Source organism: Aureococcus anophagefferens, assembly GCF_000186865.1.
Source record: "Aureococcus anophagefferens unplaced genomic scaffold AURANscaffold_12, whole genome shotgun sequence".
Classification (NCBI taxonomy): domain Eukaryota; class Pelagophyceae; order Pelagomonadales; family Pelagomonadaceae; genus Aureococcus; species Aureococcus anophagefferens.
In genome coordinates, this window is record NW_008705572.1 from 576,001 (window position 1) to 596,585 (window position 20,585).

General features: G+C 72.4%; 3 protein-coding genes across 3 annotated transcripts; 1 reads left to right on the plus strand and 2 right to left on the minus strand.

Moving 5' to 3' along the window:
• Nucleotides 1–56: 56 nt before the first annotated feature.
• AURANDRAFT_27977 (hypothetical protein) lies at nt 57–731 on the minus strand (the record flags this gene model as incomplete). The annotated part of the gene is made up of 1 exon (XM_009039804.1): nt 57–731. The coding sequence occupies one exon, from the start codon at nt 729–731 to the stop codon at nt 57–59; it is 675 nt and encodes a 224-aa protein (XP_009038052.1).
• Nucleotides 732–2,598: 1,867 nt separating this feature from the next.
• AURANDRAFT_64910 (hypothetical protein) lies at nt 2,599–9,186 on the minus strand (the record flags this gene model as incomplete). Its single annotated transcript, XM_009039803.1, has 10 exons — nt 2,599–2,730; nt 3,378–3,782; nt 3,884–4,210; nt 4,294–4,835; nt 4,942–5,614; nt 5,815–6,505; nt 6,706–7,253; nt 7,682–7,909; nt 8,556–8,695; nt 8,895–9,186. 10 exons carry the CDS (start codon nt 9,184–9,186, stop codon nt 2,599–2,601), a joined length of 3,978 nt encoding a protein of 1,325 aa, XP_009038051.1.
• Nucleotides 9,187–19,001: 9,815 nt separating this feature from the next.
• AURANDRAFT_27837 (hypothetical protein) lies at nt 19,002–20,564 on the plus strand (the record flags this gene model as incomplete). Its single annotated transcript, XM_009039631.1, has 2 exons — nt 19,002–19,313; nt 19,446–20,564. 2 exons carry the CDS (start codon nt 19,002–19,004, stop codon nt 20,562–20,564), a joined length of 1,431 nt encoding a protein of 476 aa, XP_009037879.1.
• Between the last annotated feature and the right edge of the window lie 21 nt (nt 20,565–20,585).

Below are 20,585 nucleotides of genomic sequence, written 5' to 3' on the forward strand. Positions count from 1 at the left end.
GCGGACCTCGAGGAGAACCCGGACGTCGCGATGAGGTCGAGGGTCTAGGGCACGGTCTAGCGCGCCGCGGCGCCGACTGGGTTCTTCTTGACGCCGTCCATGACGCCGACGCAGTTGGCCGCGCCGCAGTAGCACCGCTCGAAGCTCGCCCAGCGGTAGTCGTACGTGAGCTCCTCGCCCGGCTTGATGGACCGCAGGGCGACGATGCCGTAGCGGTCCTGGCTCCCGCAGCGCCACTTCTCGAGGCGGCAGCTCGGGTCGCAGCTGTGGTTCGCCCAGCGGAACTCGTTGCCCTTGCGCGTCGCGTCGATGACGAGCCCCTTGGTCGCCGCGTCCGACGCCGCGAGCATGTAGTAGTGCTCGTCGCCGTTGGCGCGCGCCGTCGCGAGGCGCTCCTGAGCCTCTTCCTCGCTGATGAGCTCGCCGAGCGCCTCGACGACGAAGGCGCCCTCGGGGATGGGCTCGCGGGCGAAGAGGCCCCGGCCGCACCGGCCCGCCTTCTCGACGGAGACCTTGCTGCCGAGCCTGGCCGCGAAGCACCGGTTCTGGCACTTGTCGCCCATGGGGCAGGTCGCGGGGTCGCACTCGATCTCCATGTTCCGGTTGAGGCAGTCGCCGTCGCACTCGACGCCGATGCACTTCTCGCGGCGGAACCGCGCGTGCGCGTCGTCGTCGGACTCGCCCGGCGCGCGCACGAGCGGCGCGCGGCTCAGCTTCGGCGGCGCGCCCATGGGCCCGCGGGTCGAGGACCCTTTGCCCGTCCGCGGCGCCGTGCGGCCGCAGAGGATCGCGTCGACGCGCGCGTTCCACTCGACGGCCGTGATGCACTCGCAGACCGCGGCGCCGTCGCGCGAGCCCGAGCCGCGCGCCGCCTTGGCGGCGCGCTTCGCCGACGGCGCGGCGTGCATGCACGAGATCTTCGTGAACTTGGACGGCCGCGCCGCCGATCCGCCGCTCGCGCGGCCGCGCGACGGCGCGCGCGACGTCGTCGCGCGCGACGGCGCGGCGGGGGCCCGCGGCGCCTTCCCGGCCTCGGCCGCGGGCCGGCCGCGTAGCGGCCGCCGCAGCTGCGGCTCGGGCTGCGCGGGCGGCGCGGTGCCCGGCGGCGGCGGCGGCGACGCGCGCGACGGGTCGTAGCGCTCCTCGCGGCCCGTCTTCGGGTCCCGGAGCGCGAGCCGCCGGCCGAGGTGGAGCGCGATGACGACGTCGACGCCCTTGAAGAGCTCGCGGTGCGCGGCCGTGCCCGGCGCCGGCGCGAGGCCCGCGGGGATCGCGTGCGTCGCGAGCAGCTCGACCCTCGTCGTCTCGTAGACGCAGAACGGCCCGGCGTCGCCGCGCTGGTTTTCGATCCTGAGGTCCAGAGCCGGCTTGCCGAGGAGCCGCGACCGCCAGTACTGCGACGCCTCGCGGAACTCGACGCGCTTCTCCCCGTAGCAGATGGCCTCGAACCACTCGCGCTTGATCGGGAGCCGCACCTCGGGCACGAGCGTTGCCCGCGTCGCGGCGGCGGCGCGCGGCGCGGCGGCGGCGCGCGGCGCGGCGGCCGCGGGGAGCGCCGCGGCTCTCGCCGCGGACCGCGTGGCCCGCGGCGCGGCCCGCGGCGCCGGCGCCGGCGCGACGACGGCGCCGCCGCCCTGAGCGGGCGACGCGGCCCGCGGCGTAGGTCGCCGTGCGGCGGCAGCACAGCGCAGCAGGGGCGGCGACGCGGTCGGCGCCGCGGTCGACGACGCCTCCGCGCGGTCGCTGCTCCGGCTCCGGCTCCGATCGCGGTTCGCGGTGCTCTCGCCCGGCTCGACGATGACGTCGTCCTGGGCCATGTCGCGGGCCATCGCCGTCGCCGCGGGCCGAGGCGGGGACTCGGGCGCCGGCTGCGCGGGCGACGTGGGCAGCGCGACCGGCGGCGCGGCGTCGTCCGCGAGCGCGGGGGCGGCATCACCTCCTTCGCTGGTCGGCACGAGAAGGTTGCGGAACTTCTCGAGTCTCTCGTTCCACTTCCCCGTGTCCGATCCTAAATTCTTCGCGAGGTGCTCGAGGTGCTCAAGCAGCACGCGCCTTCCCTCGGGGAATGCGCTCGGCTCCAGCAGAAGCAGACGCTCTCTCAATTTAGTGCCGTCGTCGGTGAGCATAGACTTGCTCATGTATTTGAGACGTTCTTGCCGGTCCGACGGACTGCTCTCTTCCAAAATGCGCAAGCCGCGCCGCAGCATAGCGACATCCTGCGGCCGAGCCATAACATTCGGGCCGCCACGCCGTGAAGCTGCCCCGGCGCTGTGAGATATTGTTGAATGGCACGAGCACCCCTCTTGAACCGAGGCACGACTCCATCGAGCAAAAGACCCCCAAGGCGCGTCGTCGGCCCGCGCGCCCGCCCCGCGCGCCTCCTCCGCCGGTCCGTCGCCCCGCCGCGGCCCCGCGCCCCTCGGCTTCGCGTCGTCGCGCCGCGAGACGTCGCGCGCCGCGCCGCGGCTTCGCGAAATCCCACATTTTTTAGACACCCACCGCAGCTCGCACGCCGCAGCCCCGACGCTGCTCGTCGATGAACCTCGTCCTCTTCATGGCGGGCGTTCACAACCGCGAGCACGCGCACCCCTTCAACATCTACCAGGCGGACGGCTTCTCTGGGACGACCTGGGAAACCACGGACGTCGCCGGCGGCCCCACCGCGTTGCTCCAGTACAAGCCCAACGCCGCCGCGGGCGTGCTCTGGAGCGACGACGCGAACGACCGCGCCTACACGATCGGCATGCGCTACCACGACGTCGTCCACTACACGCCCGGCAGCTACGAGCACGAGCGCGCGATCCACCCGGTCACGGGCGAGGAGGTGTTTTACCCCCGGGGCCTCGGCGGCAAGTTCAACACGCACAACCCGTACCACCAGCAGTACCTGGACCCCGCGGGCAACTACGTCCTCGACATCACGGACGACATTTGGTACGACGGCGTGGGCCAGAACACGACCTACCATTCTTCGGTCATCGCGCGGAAGTTCATTGACATCAAGGTCAATTTGGGAAAGGACGGGAAGCGCGTCGCGTCGGACAACCTCCTGGGCTACCCCTACAAGCGCTGGCCGACGGCCGCCGCGGCGCCGGCCGGCTGGCCCGCGGCGTTCGTCCAGCCCGCCGGCGGCCGCGTCATGTCCCAGCGGGACGCCATCTACCACTTCTGCCGCCAGGGCGGCATCTGCGCGCACCCGCACTGCCGCACGCCGCTGAACTTCTACGCGCCCGCGGGCGACCCGAACTCCGCGGGCATCGGCCGCCGCAACATCAAGATCAACCACTACGGCATGGAGTCGCTCACGGCCGCCGACGACAACATCCTCGGCTGGGTGTGCCGCAAGCACAGCAAGAATTAAGGCTCTAGCCACTTACCCTCGCGGCGCGGGACGCGCTCGGCGCGAACGGCTCGTCGAAGAACTTCTCGACGGAATCGGCCGCCCAGCCGACGACCTCCTCGAGCGTCGGGTCGTTGCCGTATCGCGTCGCGTCGCCCGTCGTGCCGTAGACCTCGAGGTCCAACGCCGACGCGGGCTGGCCGCCGTCGACGGGCCGCGCGACCTCGATGACGGCCGCCCGCCACGCGACGTCGTCGGTCATCGTCGTCGGCCAGTAGAGCGACGGCACGTTGCCCGTGGGCATGCGGTCGGCGCCGTAGATGAAGGCGTTGGGCACCTGGTAGTCCCAGACGACCATGGCGTCCACGTCCAGGTTCGCGACGGCGACGCGGCTCCGCGGGTCCGTCGCGTTCCGCGAGTTCGCGAAGACGAAGTAGTCGCCCTCGCCAAAGTATTCCAGGCCGTGGTTCACGTGTCAGAACGAGTAATTCCGCGCCTCCGCGCCCTCGCGGCTCCCGTCGATGTTCCGCCCTCGACGGCTACCGCGCCGCCGTCGCCGAGCGACGGCGCGCCGCCGCGGAGCGCGAGGTTCTCGAGGCGGAGCGCGCCGCCCGAGGTCACCTCGAAGAGCCGCGTCGCTCCGCCCGCGAGGGCGACGGACGCGTTCGAGCCGCGCACGACGACGGACGTCGCCGCGACGCGCACGGCCTCGTCGAAGACGACGACCGCGCCGAGCGCGTAGACGGGCGAAGCGCCAAAGGGGTCGTCGTAGGCGAACGCGTTGCAGGTCCCGCAGCTCCGCGGGCACGCGGCGAGGAGCGCCGCCACGTCCTCGGCGTTCCAGTCCTCCGCCACGGACGCGTTCCAGTCCTCCGCCGCGTTCGCGCAGTCGTAGCCGACCCAGTCGCGGCACGCGTACGGATAGTCTACTCCGGGTCGTCGAAGCAGCCGACGTCCGTCGCGTTGCCGTAGGAAGCGTAGCCCGCGGCGTCGACGAGGCCCTGGAGGCGGCCGGACGACAGGACGGGCGTGTCGTCGCCCGTCGGCGCCGCCGACGGCGGCGGCGACGCCGTCGGCGCGACGGAGTGCGTCGGCGCGCGCGTGTACGTCGGCGCGGCGCTCGGCCTGAGCGGCTCTTCGTCGCAGGCGCTCTCGATGACGCGGCCGTCGGCGAGCAGCCAGTACTCCGTCCGCGCGAAGGGCGCCGCGCCGCCCTCGACGTCGACGAGGTCGAAGTCCCACGAGATCTCGCTGTCGTAGCTGCCGGGACGCACCTCGAAGGCGAAGCACGTCGGCGCGGACGCGACGCAGAGCGAGACCTCTTCGACGAGGCCGCTATCCAGCGTGCCCTCGGAGAATGTCTCGTTCGCCTGGAAGACCCATTCGGCCCCGTTCCAGCCGTCGCCCCACGAATCGCGCAGCGTCAGCGTGTAGCAGTCGCTCGCGCCGGCGCGCGCCGCGACGAGCGCCGCAGCGATGGCCGCGACGCGCAGGACTCTTGGGCACCGGTGCATGAATCACCGTCTGAAGTGTTCAGAGCGCAAACCGGCGCATCGGCGGGCAGCCCGCTTCATCATAAAATTCAGAACTGCACCATCAACCCTTATTAGCGGCCCTTTCCTTCGCGAGCCGCTCCTTCTCCTGGGCCGCCTTGACCTTGGCCGTCGGATAGGCGCCGCCCTCTGGCGGCAAGTCCAAAATGCCGAGGTCGTCGGGGAGCCGCGGCCGGGGCGCGCGCGCGACGGGCGCGGGCTTGTCCATGCCCTCCCACGCGAGCGGCCACTCGCGGTTGAAGAACGGGTAGTGGGGCGCGACGGCCTCGTGGAGCACGCGCTTCTTCACGGGCGGCGCGGCGTAAAAAAAGGTCGTCTCCGCGTGGCCGTAGTAGGCGCGGAGCCGCGCGACGTAGGACGAGAACGTCGAGAAGAACGTGCCCGTGAACGTGCGGCAGTTGGGCGCGGACGCGACGAGCTGCTCGACCATGCCCCGCGCGTTCGGGTCGTCCAGGTCCGCCAGCAGGTGTTCAAAGTCCGCGAGGTAGAAGACGCGGAAGCGGCGCTCGATGGGCGCGAACCAGGCCCGGTCGGCCTCGTCCGTGAGCACGAAGAGCACCTCGCGCGGCGCGACCCACTCGCTGAGCGTCGCGTTCCACTCGTCGGCGGAGATGCGCACGGACACGTACTGGAGCTCGCCGCGGCGGATGTGCGCCGCCGAGTAGGACCCGCCGGCGGCGAAGGCCGCGAGCGCGCGGCTCACGCGGCCGGCCGCGCAGACCTGGGCAGGAAAAGGGTGCGACATGCCCAACTTCAAAGGCTCCGATCTCGGTCGTTTTCCGCTCGTTTCGGCTGATTTTTGGACGAGCGATCATCTCTCGGAGCGCTCGCGAAGCGTGGGTGCTATTTCCGAAACGCGCGCGCGCGGAACACTCACGCTGAAGCGACGTTGAATCACTCTTGTGCTGCCCTGGCGCAGACGATGTCGTCGCGGTAGCGCGTCGCGTCGCGCGCGAAGCGCTTGTAGTACGCGTCCGTCGGACCGTCGTCGAAGAGGAAGAAGGTGTACCAGTGCGTGAAGACGCGGTAGCCGAAACTCGCGTTCGCCTCGAAGTGGACCCAGGCCGCGCCCGCGGCTTTCGCGTCGAGCGGCCGGAGCCGCCGCTTCTCCGTCGCGAACGTCGCCGCGTCCAAGGTCCGCCAGGGCGGGTCCGGCGCCGCGCAGGACCCGAAGAGCACGGCCTCGCGCATGGGCGCCCAGCGCGGCGTCGACGTCGCCGCGCGCCGCTCCCACTCGCGCAGGTCGCGCCGCGCCCGCGTGTCGCCGTCGTCGCCCGCGCGCCTCGCCGTCGCCGCGAGCGCGTCGACGGAGGCCGTCGCCGCGTTCGTCTCCCGGGAAAGGTCGAAGAGGCCCGCGGCCTCGCGGAGGAACGTCGGCGTGTCGACGACCCGCAACACCTTGCCCAGCGCGTCGAAGTTCAGGAACGCGTCGACGCCGTGGTGCGCGCGCCGGTTGCCCTCGTGCTGCACCTTGAGCAGGTAGAGCCGCTGCGCCGGCGGCATGACGAGCGTCCGCCCCGTCGCGTGCGCGAAGACGGCCACCGTCTCGAAGGCCATGCGGATGTTGTTCCAGCCGCCGTTGTCCGGCTCGAAGGTCACGTACTTTGCGGACCTGGGCAGGAAAAGGGTGATTCAAGTTCTCTTCAACATGAGTGTTCCGCGCGCGCGCGTTCCGAAAAAAGCATCTATGCTTCGAGACCGTTCCGAGAGATGATCGCTCGTCCAAAAATCAGCCGAAACGAGTGGAAAACGGCCGAGATCGGAGCCTTTGAAGTTGGGAATTTCGCTCTCTTTTCCTGCCCTGTTTCGGACGGGCCGTAGTCCGCGTAGGGGCTCACGCGCGGCTCGGGGTCCCTGGCCCAGTAGCGCATGCCCCGGAAGCCGCGCGAGCCCTCGAGCACGTCCGCGCAGGCGTCGACCGGTTGCGGTGGATTCTGCGGCGGAGTCCGCGGCGGCGCGGGGCGCCGCGCCGCCGGGGGACGCGGCGCCGCGGCGGCTCGGAGCGCCTCGAGCTCGGCGCGGGCGGCCTTGCCGCGCTCGCGCTCGTGCGCGAGGGCCGCGCCCGCGTCGCGCAGCTGCGCCTCGAGGCCGAGCGCCTTCTGCCGGAGCGCCGCCGCGCTCGCCTCCGTCGCCGCGCACGGCGCCGCCGGCGCCGCCGCGGCCGTCGCCACGGCCATGGCCTCCGCCTGCGCCGCGAGGATGGCCGCGTCGTCCTCGTGGCCCACGTAGCGCCGCACGGACCGCTCCGCCTCCGCCTCCGCCTGCGCCGCGGCGCGCTCCGTCGCGGCGACGCCGCCCTCGTGGCGCACGACGAGCGAGCCCATGGCGAGGAGCCACACGGCGACGACGAGGTGCAGCGGCTGCCAGCGCTGGCGGCGCTGCTTGCTGGCGCCCATGACGATCGCGCACGAGCGTGCGAGGCAGTCAACGAGCGTGCGAGGCAGTCAACGCTCGCGCACACGGTAGCCCTCGATCGCGTACGCCATCGTCGAGTGATTTTGCCCGCAGGAGAACTTGTTGACGTGCAACACTGACCTCGGCCCGCGCGATGGACAACAACATCGCAGCCCAGTAAGTAAAAGATGCGCTGGACGCCGCTCGTGGCGCTGCTGCCGGTGCTGGCCGCCAACGCACCGCACCCGAGCGCCGCGGAACTGGCGCGCGCGCGAGCCAGAAGGAGGCGGCTCAGCTACTTTGGGAAAGCCAGCGAGGGCTGCACGACGCTCCTGAAGGAGAAGAAGCTCGACTGGCTCCTCGAGCCGTTCACGTGCACGCATGCCGTCAAGACGTCGCCCGTCGCGCTCGTGCTCGGCACGGGCCTCGGCGACACGGGCACGCGGTCCGTCGCCAAGGCCGTCGACGCGCTCGGCGTGCCGACGTGCCACCGCTCGGGCGCGACGATCAAAGCGCTCAAGGCGTCGAACCGGCGCGACATGACGCCCTTCGCGTCGTCGGGGGCGTGGTTCGACACGCCCGTGGCGTCCGTCTGGCGCCGCGTCGCGTGCTCGTTCCCCAACTACAAGGTCGTGCACACGACGCGCGCCGGCGACCGCCCGCGTCTCTCGTCGACCGGGAACCACATAAAAGCGCGCCGTAGGGTACCACCGCGACTTCTCCACGCAGACGAACAGCCACGGCAAGAGCAAGTGCCGCGCGGAGACGACGGAGCACCTCCTCGTCGCGCGCTGCCTCGAGTACGGCACGACGTGCCCGACGCTCGCGGACGCGCTCGTCGCCTTCGACGGCGTCGCGGCGAGCCTCGACCGCTACGCGCCGCGGGACAAGGTCCACGTCATGAACATGTCGACGGGCTTCCGCCTCGTCCCCCTCGCGGCGTTCCTCGGCAAGCCCGTGCCGCGCGGCATGCGGGGCGTGCCGCAGAGCACGGAGTTCTTCTGCTCCGAGGCGCCCCCGGCGACGGCGGCGAGCCCCGCGCCGGCGCCGGCGCGCCGCCCCGTCGTCGGGAACGTGTCGCGCCTGCCCGCGGGCATCCGGACCGTCGCCGCGCCGGCGACGACGACGCGCGTCGTCACGCGGCACCGCCCCGGGAAGAAGAAGAAGAAGAAGCCCCACGTCTAGTCGCGTTATTTCCACTTCGTGTCCGCGCGCGGGATGCTCGAGTAGGTCGTGCGCATGTTCTCGGGCAGCGAGCACGGGCCGACGGAGATGGCGATCTTCTGGCCGTGCATGGACTGGCGCTCGTAGGCGGGCTGGGCCTTGCGCTCCTCGCGCTCCTCCTTGCGCCGCTTCTTCAGCCGCCGCTGCGTGTCCGCCTTGAGCTTCTCGTGGAGCGCGTGCTCGCCTGTGTGGAAATCAACCACTGGTTTGGGGGGTCCCCACCAAACTTCAGAACTCTCTATCTCAATCAAATCGAAGTCGATTCGGCTGATTTTTGGACGGATCGATTGCTCTCGTCGAGTTCTCGAAGCACGGCAGAAAGCTTTGCGTCGAAACGGTCGCATACGCGCAAATTGAAGTCGGGTTGAAGATTTGATTTCCACACAGGTGCTCGCGCCGGTCCGCCTCGAGCTTCGCGTCGGCGTCGACGCCGACGCGCTGCGTCGCGGGCGCCGACGGCGCGACCTCGGGCGGCGCCTCGACGTTCGCCGTCGCCGTGAGGAACTCCGGCGGCGCCGAGGCGCCCAGGGCGTCCAGCGCGGAGGGGAGCGCGGCGCCCGCCGCCGCCTCCTCCTCCTCGAGCGGCCGCTTCTTCTCGTTGTCCTCGGCGGGGGCGGCGGGCGCCGCGGCGGGGGCGTCGTCGCCCTCGGACTCGTCGGAGCTGTCGGCGAACATGTCACGCGGACGTCGAGAGCGCGCGCGGCTCACCAGGTCCGCCGGCGGGGGCTGAGCTGCACCTTGGCGGCACTACAGCATCACTTTAAGAGACTTCTCGAGTCTCGACGCGGCTCTTCCTTTCAGCATCCTCTCCTACGTCTGCGCCATCGGCGTCTTCGTCGTGGACCAGCTCCCGGCGCCCACGGCCGTCGTCACGGTCGCCCCGACGCTCGCGGGCACCGTCTACCTCTACCGCACTCTTAAGTGATGGGCGATGGGCGAGTTCGGCATACCCGGCTGCAGCGTAGATCGCACCGGGTCCGGCTAAGCGAATGCAAACACCGCGAGCGGCGCGATCGCGTGCGGATGGCGACGATCGAGGTCGATCGGGTACGTCAATTTGAGGGCTCGTGAAAATCGTGAAGTGCTCTCTGTGCCGCGGGCGAGGTGGGCCGAGCTGCGGCTAGCTCCGTGTCGAGGTCGAGCATCGCGATGGGCAAAAAGGATAGAGCAGTGAACGTCAAGGACGTCAAAAAGGCCGAGCGCGAGCGGCGGCAACGACGGGAGTCGCGGCAGCGGAGTCTCATCTCCGAAGAAGTGTCGCTGGCGGATGCTCGACGCGAGCTCCTGAGCGCCGGGCCGTGGATACCGGGGTTAGAGCCGGTCATCAACGTGCTCATCGGCTTCAGCGACGCCATCGAGGACGAGTCCATGGACGAGGAGCAACAGGGGTTTTGCGAGGCCTACTCCGTCGGTTGGGTGAACGAGCAACCGGAATTTTCCGTCGCCGACGGCGGCGGCGAGCAGCTGGAATTTCTGCTGCGCACCTGCCGCCGCGCGAACCACTGGAAGCTCGACGACGACGACGACGACAAGTTCTGTTCCGACGCGGTCTACGGCGTGGTCGACGGGCTGCTCAAAGTCTTTCGGCGCGGCGACGCGCGGCCCCTGCGGGTCGGCGAGGCTCGCGAGCTCACGGCGTTGTACCGCCTCGGCGAGGCGCTGACGAACTGCGAATTCGCGCGCGGGTTCGGCGTCCCTCGACGGACGCGCCGCCGTCCACCGCGCGCCGCAGGTACGAGACCGTCGGCCGCCTGATCCACCTCGGCGGCGCGGCGAGCTTCGACGCCGTCCTCGAGCGCCTCGAGGCGCACCCCGCCGCGACAGGCCGCGGGCACATGTGCGAGACCGTCAAGGACATCCTCTTCGACGAGGAGCGGACGAGCCTCCGGCGGTCGCGGAAGCTCGCGGCGTGGGTCGACGAGGCGACCGTGCGGCGCGCGCTCCGCGCGTTCTGCGCCGTCCTCGACGACCCGCGGTGCGCGCCCGAGACCGGGGGCTGGGTCGCGGGCGCCATCGAAGCCCTCGCCGGGACGGCCGCGTACGCGCGGCTCGCCTGGGGCGCGGCGGGGCCGTCGCTCCGCGCGGCGTTCGTCCGCGGGTCCGTCGACGACTCGCTCCGCGGCGACCTCGACGACATCCTGCTGACCGCGTCGAAGGGCGCCCACGCGGCCGACGGCGGCGGCGGCGGCGACGACGCGGCCTGGGCCTTCTTCTTCGAGGAGTTCCGCAGGGACCCGCGGGGCATCTCCGTGTGCTCCTGCGTGCCGCCGAAGCCGAACATCTGGTGCGCGAAGGAGCGGGGCAAGGAGACGGCGCGCGCGGTCGCGGTGGCCCTCGAGGTCGCAGCGCGGGCGCTGGGCCTCGGCCGGCACGAGCAGGCGGCGTCGGCCGCGCAGGGCGCGCTCCGCGACATATCGCTTCCGGAACGCGGACTTCGACGCGAACGAGCACGAGGCCCGGGCGCGGCTCCTGCTGGGCCGCGCGAAGTTCGCCCGGGGCGAGCTCGACGAGGCCATCGACGCGCTGGAGAAGGCGCGCCCGCGCCGCTACTGGGGCGACGGGCCGCGCGTCGTCGACGACGTCGCCGCGGAGGCCCTCTTCCTCACGGCGGCGGCGCAGCTCAAGCTCGGCGACCGCAAGCGCGGCCTCGCGAACGCCAAGGAGCTCGCGCGGGTCGAGGCGAAGTACGTCTACGACGACGACACGGGCGCCCGGGCCCGCGACGCCTCCGTCGACGTCGCCGGGTGGCGCGCCAAGGCGACGGCGCTGCTCGCGCCGCCGCCGCCCGCCGCGGCGCCCGCGCCGCCCGCCGCGCCGCGGCCGATCCGGTCGTCGCCGGTCGTCGCCGCGGCGGCGGCGCCGGGCCCGGTGGCCCGGCGGCTGCGGCGGTGGCGCTGGACCAAGTTCGGCAAGATCGACGAGCTCCGGGAGGACGACGCGCACCGCCTCCACGTCGAGGTCGTGCCATCCCTCGGGTGCGTCGTCGTGCAGGCCGCGCGGACGCGGCTCTGCGTCTGGGACTTGGCGCGGGGCGCCGTGCGGGGCTGGGTCGACTTTTCGGGCGCGGGCCTCGACAACGACGACGGCGACGGGTCCTTCCGCCACGTCCGCGCCGCCGGCGGCGACGTGCTCGTGCTCTTCGCGCCGCGCGGCCTGCCGCTGTTCGTCGACCTCGGCGCGCTCGAGGACGGCGCGACGTGGACGGACGTTGACAGCGCGCGCTACCTCGCGTCCTTCGGCGAGGTCGGCGACGGCCGCGTCGTCGCCCTCGAGCGCTTCTGCGACGTCGTCGCCCTGGCCGTCTATCCGCCGGAGAAGCCGCGCGTCCTCGCGACGTACGGCCGCGCCGTCGCGGGCCCCGTATCCGTGCACGCCTGGGACCGCGACGACCGCCTCGGCGCCCTCTCCGCGACCCGGGCCGGGAGCCTCGAGAAGCCGTCCCTCCTGTGCGCGCCCGCCGCCAAATCCGCCTGCGAGCTCGCCTTCGCGCGCGAAGACTGCCTCGTGATCGCGCACCACGACAGGCGCGCGCGCGTCTGGACGAGAGGCGACGGTTGTTGGGCCCTCGCCGCGACGCTCCGCGGCTACGAGGCCTCGCCCTGGCACGTCGCCGCCTCCCGCGACCTCGCCGCCCTCGCGTGCTTCCACGACGGACATCGGACCCCGGCGGACGACGACGACGCCGACGACGTCATCGCGCACGACCAAGTCGGCCTCTGGGACCTCGCGAGCGCGCCGTCGCCGGGCGCGCTCGTCTGCCGCCTCGCCGTCCCCGGCCACGGCGTCCGCGCGATCGCCATCGCCGAAGCCCGGGGCGTGCTCGTCACCGAGCACGACGAGGCAGGCGGGATCCACCTCTGGCGGCTCCTCGCGCGCGGGGAGACGCCGCGCGCGGTCCACGTCGCCGCGTACGCCCTGCACAGACCCGCCAGCTGCCCCATCAACACGGCCTTCTTGGCGCGCGACGACCACGTCTACGTCGGCGGCGTCGGCGTCCTCCTCGCGTTCTCGACCGGCGAATCCGCGCCCCCGTCGTCGGACGACGCGCCCGAGGCGACCGTCGTCAACTGCTTCGCCTGCGGCACCTACGACGCCGCCAACTCGCAGGTGTGCCAGCGCTGCAAGGCCGTCCACTTCTGCGGCCCGGCCTGCCTCCGCGCGGGCTGGAAGCGCCACAAGCCGCACTGCGTGCCGGCGGACGCGAAGCCCGGGCGCGGCGCGAAGCGACGGGGCTGTTGAAGCGGCGTTTAACATATCCCGCCGGCGGGATATGTTAAGGTCCCTCATCTGTATAGCATATCCCACCGGCTAGTACGACGCGAGCGGCTCTAGCGAGCGGCGCTCGCCTGCGCGCAGACGGCGCGCGTTATGAGCGCCGGAGTTGGCCTTGGATGAGGTCGATGCATCCGACGCGACGACCGACACGAGCTCGAGGACAGTTACTGTGAGTTCGAGTACTCCCGCGCCGTCGTTCGTCGGCGTCCAGCGGTCGCTCGTAGCGACGCCACCGCCGCAGCGGTCGCTCGCGAACGCACCAGCAATCATGCGCGCCATCGTCGTGCTCGCGGCGTGCGCCAGCGGCTTCCGCAGCCCGCGCGCGCTGACGGCGCGGCCGCGCCGCGCGGCCGTCCCGCAGCCGCGCCGCGTCGCCGCGCGGATGACGTCGATGCCCGAGCTGGCCCTCGCGTGCACGGTGCCGACGTGCCTCGGGTTCTGGAAGCGCGAGTACGGCGTGAGCTACGCCTACGGCCTCAGCATCGCGGCGGCGGCCGCGCTCGTGCTCGGGGAGGGCCCCGCGAGCCCCATCGCCGTGAAGCACTGCTGGGCGCACATCGCCTACGGCACGCGGCTCTGCGCCTTCCTCTTCTGGCGCGAGCTCACCGTGCCGCGGTTCCGCGAGTTCCGCGAGAAGATCGAGATGTCCGCGCCGGCGGGCGGGCGGCGCCGGCGCGCGCCCTTCATCCTCGGCTGCTCGTTCCTCTACTTCGCCATGTCCGTGCCCCTGGTCATGTCCGCGCGCGCGCCGGCGCCGACGGGCGCGACGCGGGCCGCCGCGGCCGCGCTCGCGAACGCCGCGTGGTTCGGCTTCTGGGTCGCCGCGGTCGGCGACGCGTGGAAGTACCTCGCCAAGGCGTCGCGGGGCGCGTCCGTGCTCGTCACGGGCGGCCCCTACGCCGTCCTGCGCCACCCGAACTACCAGGGCGAGCAGCTGCTCTGGGCCGCGAGCGCGGCCCTCGGCGTCGCCGTCGCGCCGACGTCGTTCCTCTCGATCGCGGCCGCGGTCGTCGGCTGCGCGGGCATCCAGTTCGTCCTCATGCAGGCGACGACGGGCCTCAACGCGCGCCAGGACGTCGAGTACGCCAACTGGCCGGCCTTCAACGCCTGGCGCGCCTGGCGGGGCTTCGAGCTCCCCAAGCCGCGCGGCTACGACGACGACCGGGGCTACGGCGGCGGGGGCGGCGGGCCGCCGAACGCGCCCTACGTCCCGCCCACCTTCCCGCCGCCCACCTACGGCGGCGGGACGCCCAACCCTCCGCCGCCCACCTACCGACCGCCTCCGACGGCCGCCCCTCCGCCCGCCTACCGGCCGCCCACCGGCGGCGAGGACCCCCCGGCGGCGCCCGGCTACGGCGGCGGCACCGGTACGCTGTACTGAGGAAAAGCTCCCTCTAGCCGACTAAGCGATGTTCGGCGGCGCGGCCATCGCCATTTCCGCGTTCCGCAGCGAGGGACGCAGCCGGTCGCGAAACCGCATGCGGACGTCGTCGAGGCACGGCAGACTGAAGGTCACCTCAAAGTAAGGCTCTTCGTTTAGATGACCCCGCCGAGAAGAGGTTGTTCAGCGCCGCGCCGACGCCCGTCGCGCACGACAGGTGCGCCGCGTCGACGCACGTTTTCACGACGCGCGCCGACAGGAACGCCGCGAGCGGCGCGCGCAGCGCGTCCTGGCCCTCCATGGGGCCGTAGTTCGCGACCCAGTCGGGCAAGTCGTGTAAACACGCCTCGACCTTGGGTTTCAGTGTGCGCCACGCGAGCTTGTTCTCCGCGACGGCGAGGAGGACGACGCCCTCGCCGGTCGCGCGGTCGTAGGGATGCTCGAAGCCCGCGATGAGGCCGCCGATGTAGGGCAGCGGCGGCTGGTTCAGGCGCAGGCCCCGGCTCGAGATGCCCTCCTGGGACAGCGCGAGCTCCTTCGCCTTGCGCTGCCGCCGCCGCTGGCGCCTGCGCTCCTTGCGTTGCCGCGCTTGCTGCACGACGGCGGCGGCCGCGACGAAGCCCAAAGCTGTGATGATGACGGCGTAGGGCGGCGGAGGCTTCGCAGCCATCGCGCAGCGTCGAAAGGTGTCGTCTTCTTGTGCTTTGCACCTGCGCAGCTCGAAGGTGTTGCGTCTTCTGCCCCCCGCACGACGTCGTCGGTGGCGGCGCGAGAGAGAATTGCGCAAGGTTTGGAACCGTCTCGAGCGGGCAGCGCCATCGAAAGTAATCGGCGTTGGAGTTGAGGCGCACGGTGACCGCACGGTGCGCTCCTCCGTTTCATGAAGACGACGTTGCCGTTTGTCCAGAGCGTCTGGGCCAGCGGAACGTCGCACATCGTCGACAATTGACGCCCGGCGCGGCGCGTCCGCGTTCCCCGCCGCGCTCATGTCGCTCCGCAGCTCACAACACAAGCGCGGCCGAGGCGTCGACGGTCCGACGCTCGGCGCCGAGCTCGGGCAAACGGCCGTTGATATATACGACGACGACGACGACGACGACGCCCCCGCGGCGAAGCGCCCCGCCCCCGCGGCGACGGCGGCGGAGTCCGACTGGGAGTCGCAGAACAACGGCGCGCCGCCGCGGCGGTCGCCCCGCCCCGGCGTCGCCGCCGCGCGCGCGCCGTTCGCGCTGCTCGAGTCGTCGCCGCCCGCGTCGCGGTCGCCCGAGGAGACCGCGGACCCGGCGTGGCGCGCGCTGGAGCGGGTCGGGGGCCGCAACAACTTCGGCGGGGCGAAGCTCGTCGAGCGGTTCGCGGATTTGGACACGTACTTCCCGAAGGCCGCGCGGCTGCTGCGGCTCTGCGACGCGGGCGACGGCGTGGGCTACCGGCGGGCGATGCAGGTCTGGGAGGGCCGCGGCCGCAAGGGCGCGGAGAAGGCCCGCCAGGTCAACGAGCACCTGCGGGCGCGGCAGGCGACGACGTACGCCCTCGTCGGGCCGTCGTCGCCGACGAGCCGCGCCTCGCCGCCGCCCCTGTTCGAGATCGTCGAGCTCCTGCAGCGCGAGCTCAACCTCCAGGGCTGCGCCGCCGACGTCGTCGCCAAGGCCTGCGCGGAGCTCGACGTCGCCGCGGACAAGGGCTCGCTCGTGGACCGCGCCGAGCGCTGCTGGGACGTGCTCTACGGCGGCAACGGCCGCGGCGTCGAGGTCGGCGCCGTCGAGCGCGCGTTGACGGTGCGTTTGCCGAAGCCCGGCGCGCTGGACGAGGAGGAGTTCCAGCTCAAGGCGCGAGGCCTCGAAGCTGCCGCGCGGAAGTCCCTTCGTCAAGACGCGGCGTTCCTCTCCGAGATCGCGGAGACCAGGGCAGCAAAAGAGAGCGAAATTCCCAACTTCAAAGGCTCCGATCTCGGCCGTTTTCCACTCGTTTCGGCTGATTTTTGGACGAGCGATCATCTCTCGGAACGGTCTCGAAGCGTGGATGCTTTTCCCGGAACGCGCGCGCGCGGAACACTCACGTTGAAGCGACGTTGAATCACCCTTTTGCTGCCCAGGCGGAGACGCGCGACCGCCTCGCCCTCGAGGAGGCGCGGGCGAACGTGTCGCGCGCGTCGCCGCACGACTACGTCGGTGACCTGCTCCCGGACCAGCGCCTCAACGAGATCACGCGCGAGTGCTCGAAGTCGCGGGTGAAACTGACGATCGAAATGTTCGTGCCGCCGCGGCATGATGTCACGGTGCGGCGCGACTTCGACGCGGCGTGCGACGCGTGGCTCGCCGCCCGCGCGGCGGGCGACGCGGACGCCAAGGCCAAGGCCAAGGCGGACATCCTGCGGCTCGCGACGGACACGTCGTTGCAGGTCCGCGACGCGGACTGGCTCCGGGACCGGGACCCGTACGGCGAGTCGAGCCTGCGGAAGCGGCTCATGGACGTGGCGCGCCGCGCGGGCGGCCCCAAGTGCGGCTGCGGCAAGTGCAAGGGCATCAACCTCGCGTCCGTCGAGAACCGGGGCCTCCTGGACTTCGACCACGCCGGCAAGGAGAAGAAGCGCGACGCGGCGGGCAGGCTGATCCAGCCGTGCGAGGTCGACAAGTTCGGCTCGCGCGGCGAGCTCGTCGACGAGTGGACCGCGTGCAATGCAATCTGCGCGGTCGGCCACCGGTGCAACACGCAGGACGAGATCAACGCGGCGAAGCTCGCGCGGCGCGCGTTCGCGGAGCTGAGCGACGGCGCCGTGACCACGGAGCAGCGCGCGGACCGCGAGGCCAAGGTCATGTTCAACAACGAGGTCAAGCGCGGCATCGGCGCGTGCGCGTACTGCGGCCTCAGGGTCATCGAGGGGTACGAGTCCGCATTCGACCTCGCGCACAAGATGGGCTACGAGTTCCTGAAGTACCGCGGCGCCGTAGGCGACGGCATGGCCGGCCTCTGCGCCAACGGCGCGCGCTTCAGCGAGGAGTGGCTCGACGCCTACTTCGCCGAGCTCGCCATGTGCATCATGCTCTGCGCGAACTGCCACCGCAAGGAGGACACGAACAAGGCGTACGAGCGGGACGTCGAGGAGCGCTTCGCGCGCCTCGCGTACCTCGCCGTCAAGCTCGAGCGCCTCGACGCCCAGCGCGCGTGAACCCGCCGTCGGTCCACAGGCCCGCCCCCACACCTTTTGCGAAGCCAGTACGGGGGAAAGGGTCATAAGCTTAGTACTGCGTACGCGGCTGTCCCGACGCCGCGCGGTCGCCCGTAGACGTCGTCGTTGCCCCAAGTTTTAGCGAGTGCACTACAGCTGTAATCCGGCATAGGACTCGGCATATTACGAACCACCTTCCTCGACCACCCGCGCCACGACCTCCAGGAGCGCCGGCGTCGGCGACACGAGCATGTCGCTCTTCATGTAGCGCGCCATCGACGCGCCGCCCATGCGGAGCAGCCGGCCGACGGGCTCGCCGGACGCGTCCGCGGCCGCGACGAGGCGGTCGACCTCGATGACGGTCTTCGCGCGGCGGACGCGCCGCAGGTTCGCGCGGACGGCGTCGCCATCGCCGGCCGCGCCGACGGAGAGCCGCGGCGCCGCCTCGCTCTGGTCCGCCGCGGCCGCGAGGCTCGCGTAGTCGCCGAAGCCGCCGACGGCGCCCAGGAGGCACGCCGTCAGCCACGCGCTCTTCGCGCCGCCGGCGCCGCCGAACCAGTTGAGCTTCCCCGCCCAGCTCGGGTTCTCGCGGCCCGCGTTGCCGATCTTGCCGATGCAGCACGGCGACACGGCGAACGGCGCCGCGTTGCGCGCCGCGAGCCCGAGCGCCGCGTCCGTCGCCCCGCCGCACGCGTGCAGGGAGATGACGACGTCGCAGGGGCCGTCGTAGGCGTTGATGTCGCAGGCGAGCGCGTCGACGTTCGCCGCGCCGGCGGCGGACGCGCGCTCGAGCAGCAACGCGACGGCGCGCGGCTTGATGTCGAGCCCGACGAACGTGGTCTTCGGGAAGCGGTGGGCCAGCGGCCGGACGAGGTTGCCCGAGGAGCAGCCGCAGTCGACGACGGTCTTGCCGTCGAGATCCGCGAGGAGCGGCAGCACGGCCGCGAATTCCGCGACCTGCGCGCGTTTCCGCGCGCCGCGGGCCGTGTTGGCGAGTGCCGCGCCGCTGCGCGCGGGGTCGCAGCCCGCGGCCATGGCGTCCCAGGCCATGGACGCGTCGGCCTCCGCGCGCAGCGCCTCGGGCAGCGCCCAGTGGCACCGCTCGAACCACGCGCCGCCGCCGCCGGCGACGTCGAGGCCCGCGGGCGCCGCGACGCGCGCCAGCGTGCCGTCGAGCGCCTCCATGCCGCGGAAGCGCCGCGCGCGCTTCGCCTCGGTCCGCGCGCGCGCCCGCGCGGCGGCGCGCGCGACCTCGTCCGGCGACGGCGGCGGCGGCGCGGCCGCGGCCGGCGCCGCGGGCGCCTCGAGGGCCCCGAAGACGCGGCGCTCGAAGCCGGGCAGCCGCAGGCCGCGCGCGACGCTCGCGGCGCAGGCCGCGGCGGCCGCCGCGTCGACGAACTGCAGCAACGCCGTGCCGTCGTGGCCGGCTGGAGTCGTGCGCACCTCTGGCGGCGTTGCAAGGTTACTGAAGGTGTTTTCCAGTTCTGCCGTCAGCTCGTCGGCACTCAGAGCGTACGGCAGTGAGCGCAAGCGCACGTGCGTCGTCGCGGCAGGCTGCGCCATTGCAGGCTCTGTCGATGAACCCATCGTGAGGTGCCTCGCCGCACGGTCGGCAGCGCGACCGCGATCACCGCGACCCGCGCCGCGCCCGCGCACCGCAGCGCAGCGATGGCCGCAACGAAACAGACGTGGACGCTCGAGGGCGAGAGCGAGCTGCGCCTCGAGGTCGACTTCGACGCCGTCGTCGTCGTCGTGCTCAAGCAGGGCCTCTGCGAGGTGCTCGGCGTCGAGCTCGCGGCCGGGCGCGAGTACGCCTTCGCCGGCGCCAAGGTGGCGCTCTACAGCTGGCACGGCTGCCAGCTCGAGACGCGGGGCGAGTGCGCGTCCGTGTACCAGACGGGCCCCGGCGAGACGACGGCGGCGGCGGCGCTCAACGCGCACAGCTACCTCGAGACGCGGCGCGACGAGGCGTCGCGCGCCGTGTCCGCCGCCGTCGCCGGCGGCGTGCTGCGGTGCTGCGAGGGCGCGTCGCGCGCGGGGGCCGCGCCCGTCGCCGAGGGCGCGAGCGCGCTCGCGCCGGCGCTCGCGGCGTTCGCCGCGGGCGCGGGCGAGGACTCGTGCGGCCGCGACTGCCGGGGCCCGCGGGTCATGGTCGTGGGCCCGAGCGACAGCGGCAAGAGCACGCTCGCCGCGACGCTCCTGGGCTACGCGGCGCGGCTCGGCCGCGAGCCGACGTTCGTCGAGCTCGACCCGGCGCTCGGCGACTGCGGCGCGCCGCCGGGCGCCGTCGCGGCCGCGCGCGTCACGCGGGAGACGCTGAGCGTCGACGAGGGCTTCGGGTCGCTGGACTGCGCGCCGCTGAGCTACTGGTTCGGCTACGAGGCGCCGCGGGAGCACCCGGACCTCTACGCGCGCGTCGTCGACGAGCTCGCGGTCGCGGTCGCGGAGAAGCTCGACGGCGACCGGTCCGCGAACGTCGCGGGCCTGGTCGTGGCGACGTCGTCCTGGGTCGACGGCGACGGCTTCGCGAGCCTGCTGCGCGTCGCGTCGGCCTTCGCCGTCGACGCGGTGCTCGTGCTCGCGCACGACCGCCTCTTCGCGGACCTGCGGCAGGCGCTGCCGCCGTCCGTCGCCGTCGCGAAGCTGCCGCGGTCCGGCGGCGTCGTCCAGCGCGACGTCGTCCACCGGCGCCGGGCGAAGCACCGCAAGATCCACGAGTACTTCTACGGGCCCCAGTCGCACGCGCGGAGCCTCCTCGCGAAGAAGGACGACGACGCGGCGCTCGACAAGCTCCTCGAGGCGACGGCGCCGCCCCTCGCGCCGGCGACGCACGAGCTGCCCTTCCGCGCCGTGCGCGTCTTCAAGGTCCTCGCGGGCTCCACGGGCGACGACTCCATGCTCCCCGTGGGCCAGGGCTCCATGCTCGAGCCGCTCCAGGTCGTCGCCGTGACCGTCTCGCCCGTGCTCGTCCACAACGTCCTCGCGGTCTGCCACCCGGCCAGGGACGGCGACGACGCGGGCGACGACGACGAACACGACGACGCGGCCGCCGACGCGGCGACGTCGCCGCACCAGCACCTCCTCGGCTGCGCGGCGGCGGGCTTCGTCGTCGTGACGAACGTCAACGTCGAGGCCCAGACCATCACGCTCCTCGGGCCCTGCTCCGGCGACCTGCCGTCACGGAACCTGCTCCTGGGCAAGCTCGAGTGGATGGAGTCGAACATCGCGTAAGAAGTGGGGCGAGACCCGGAG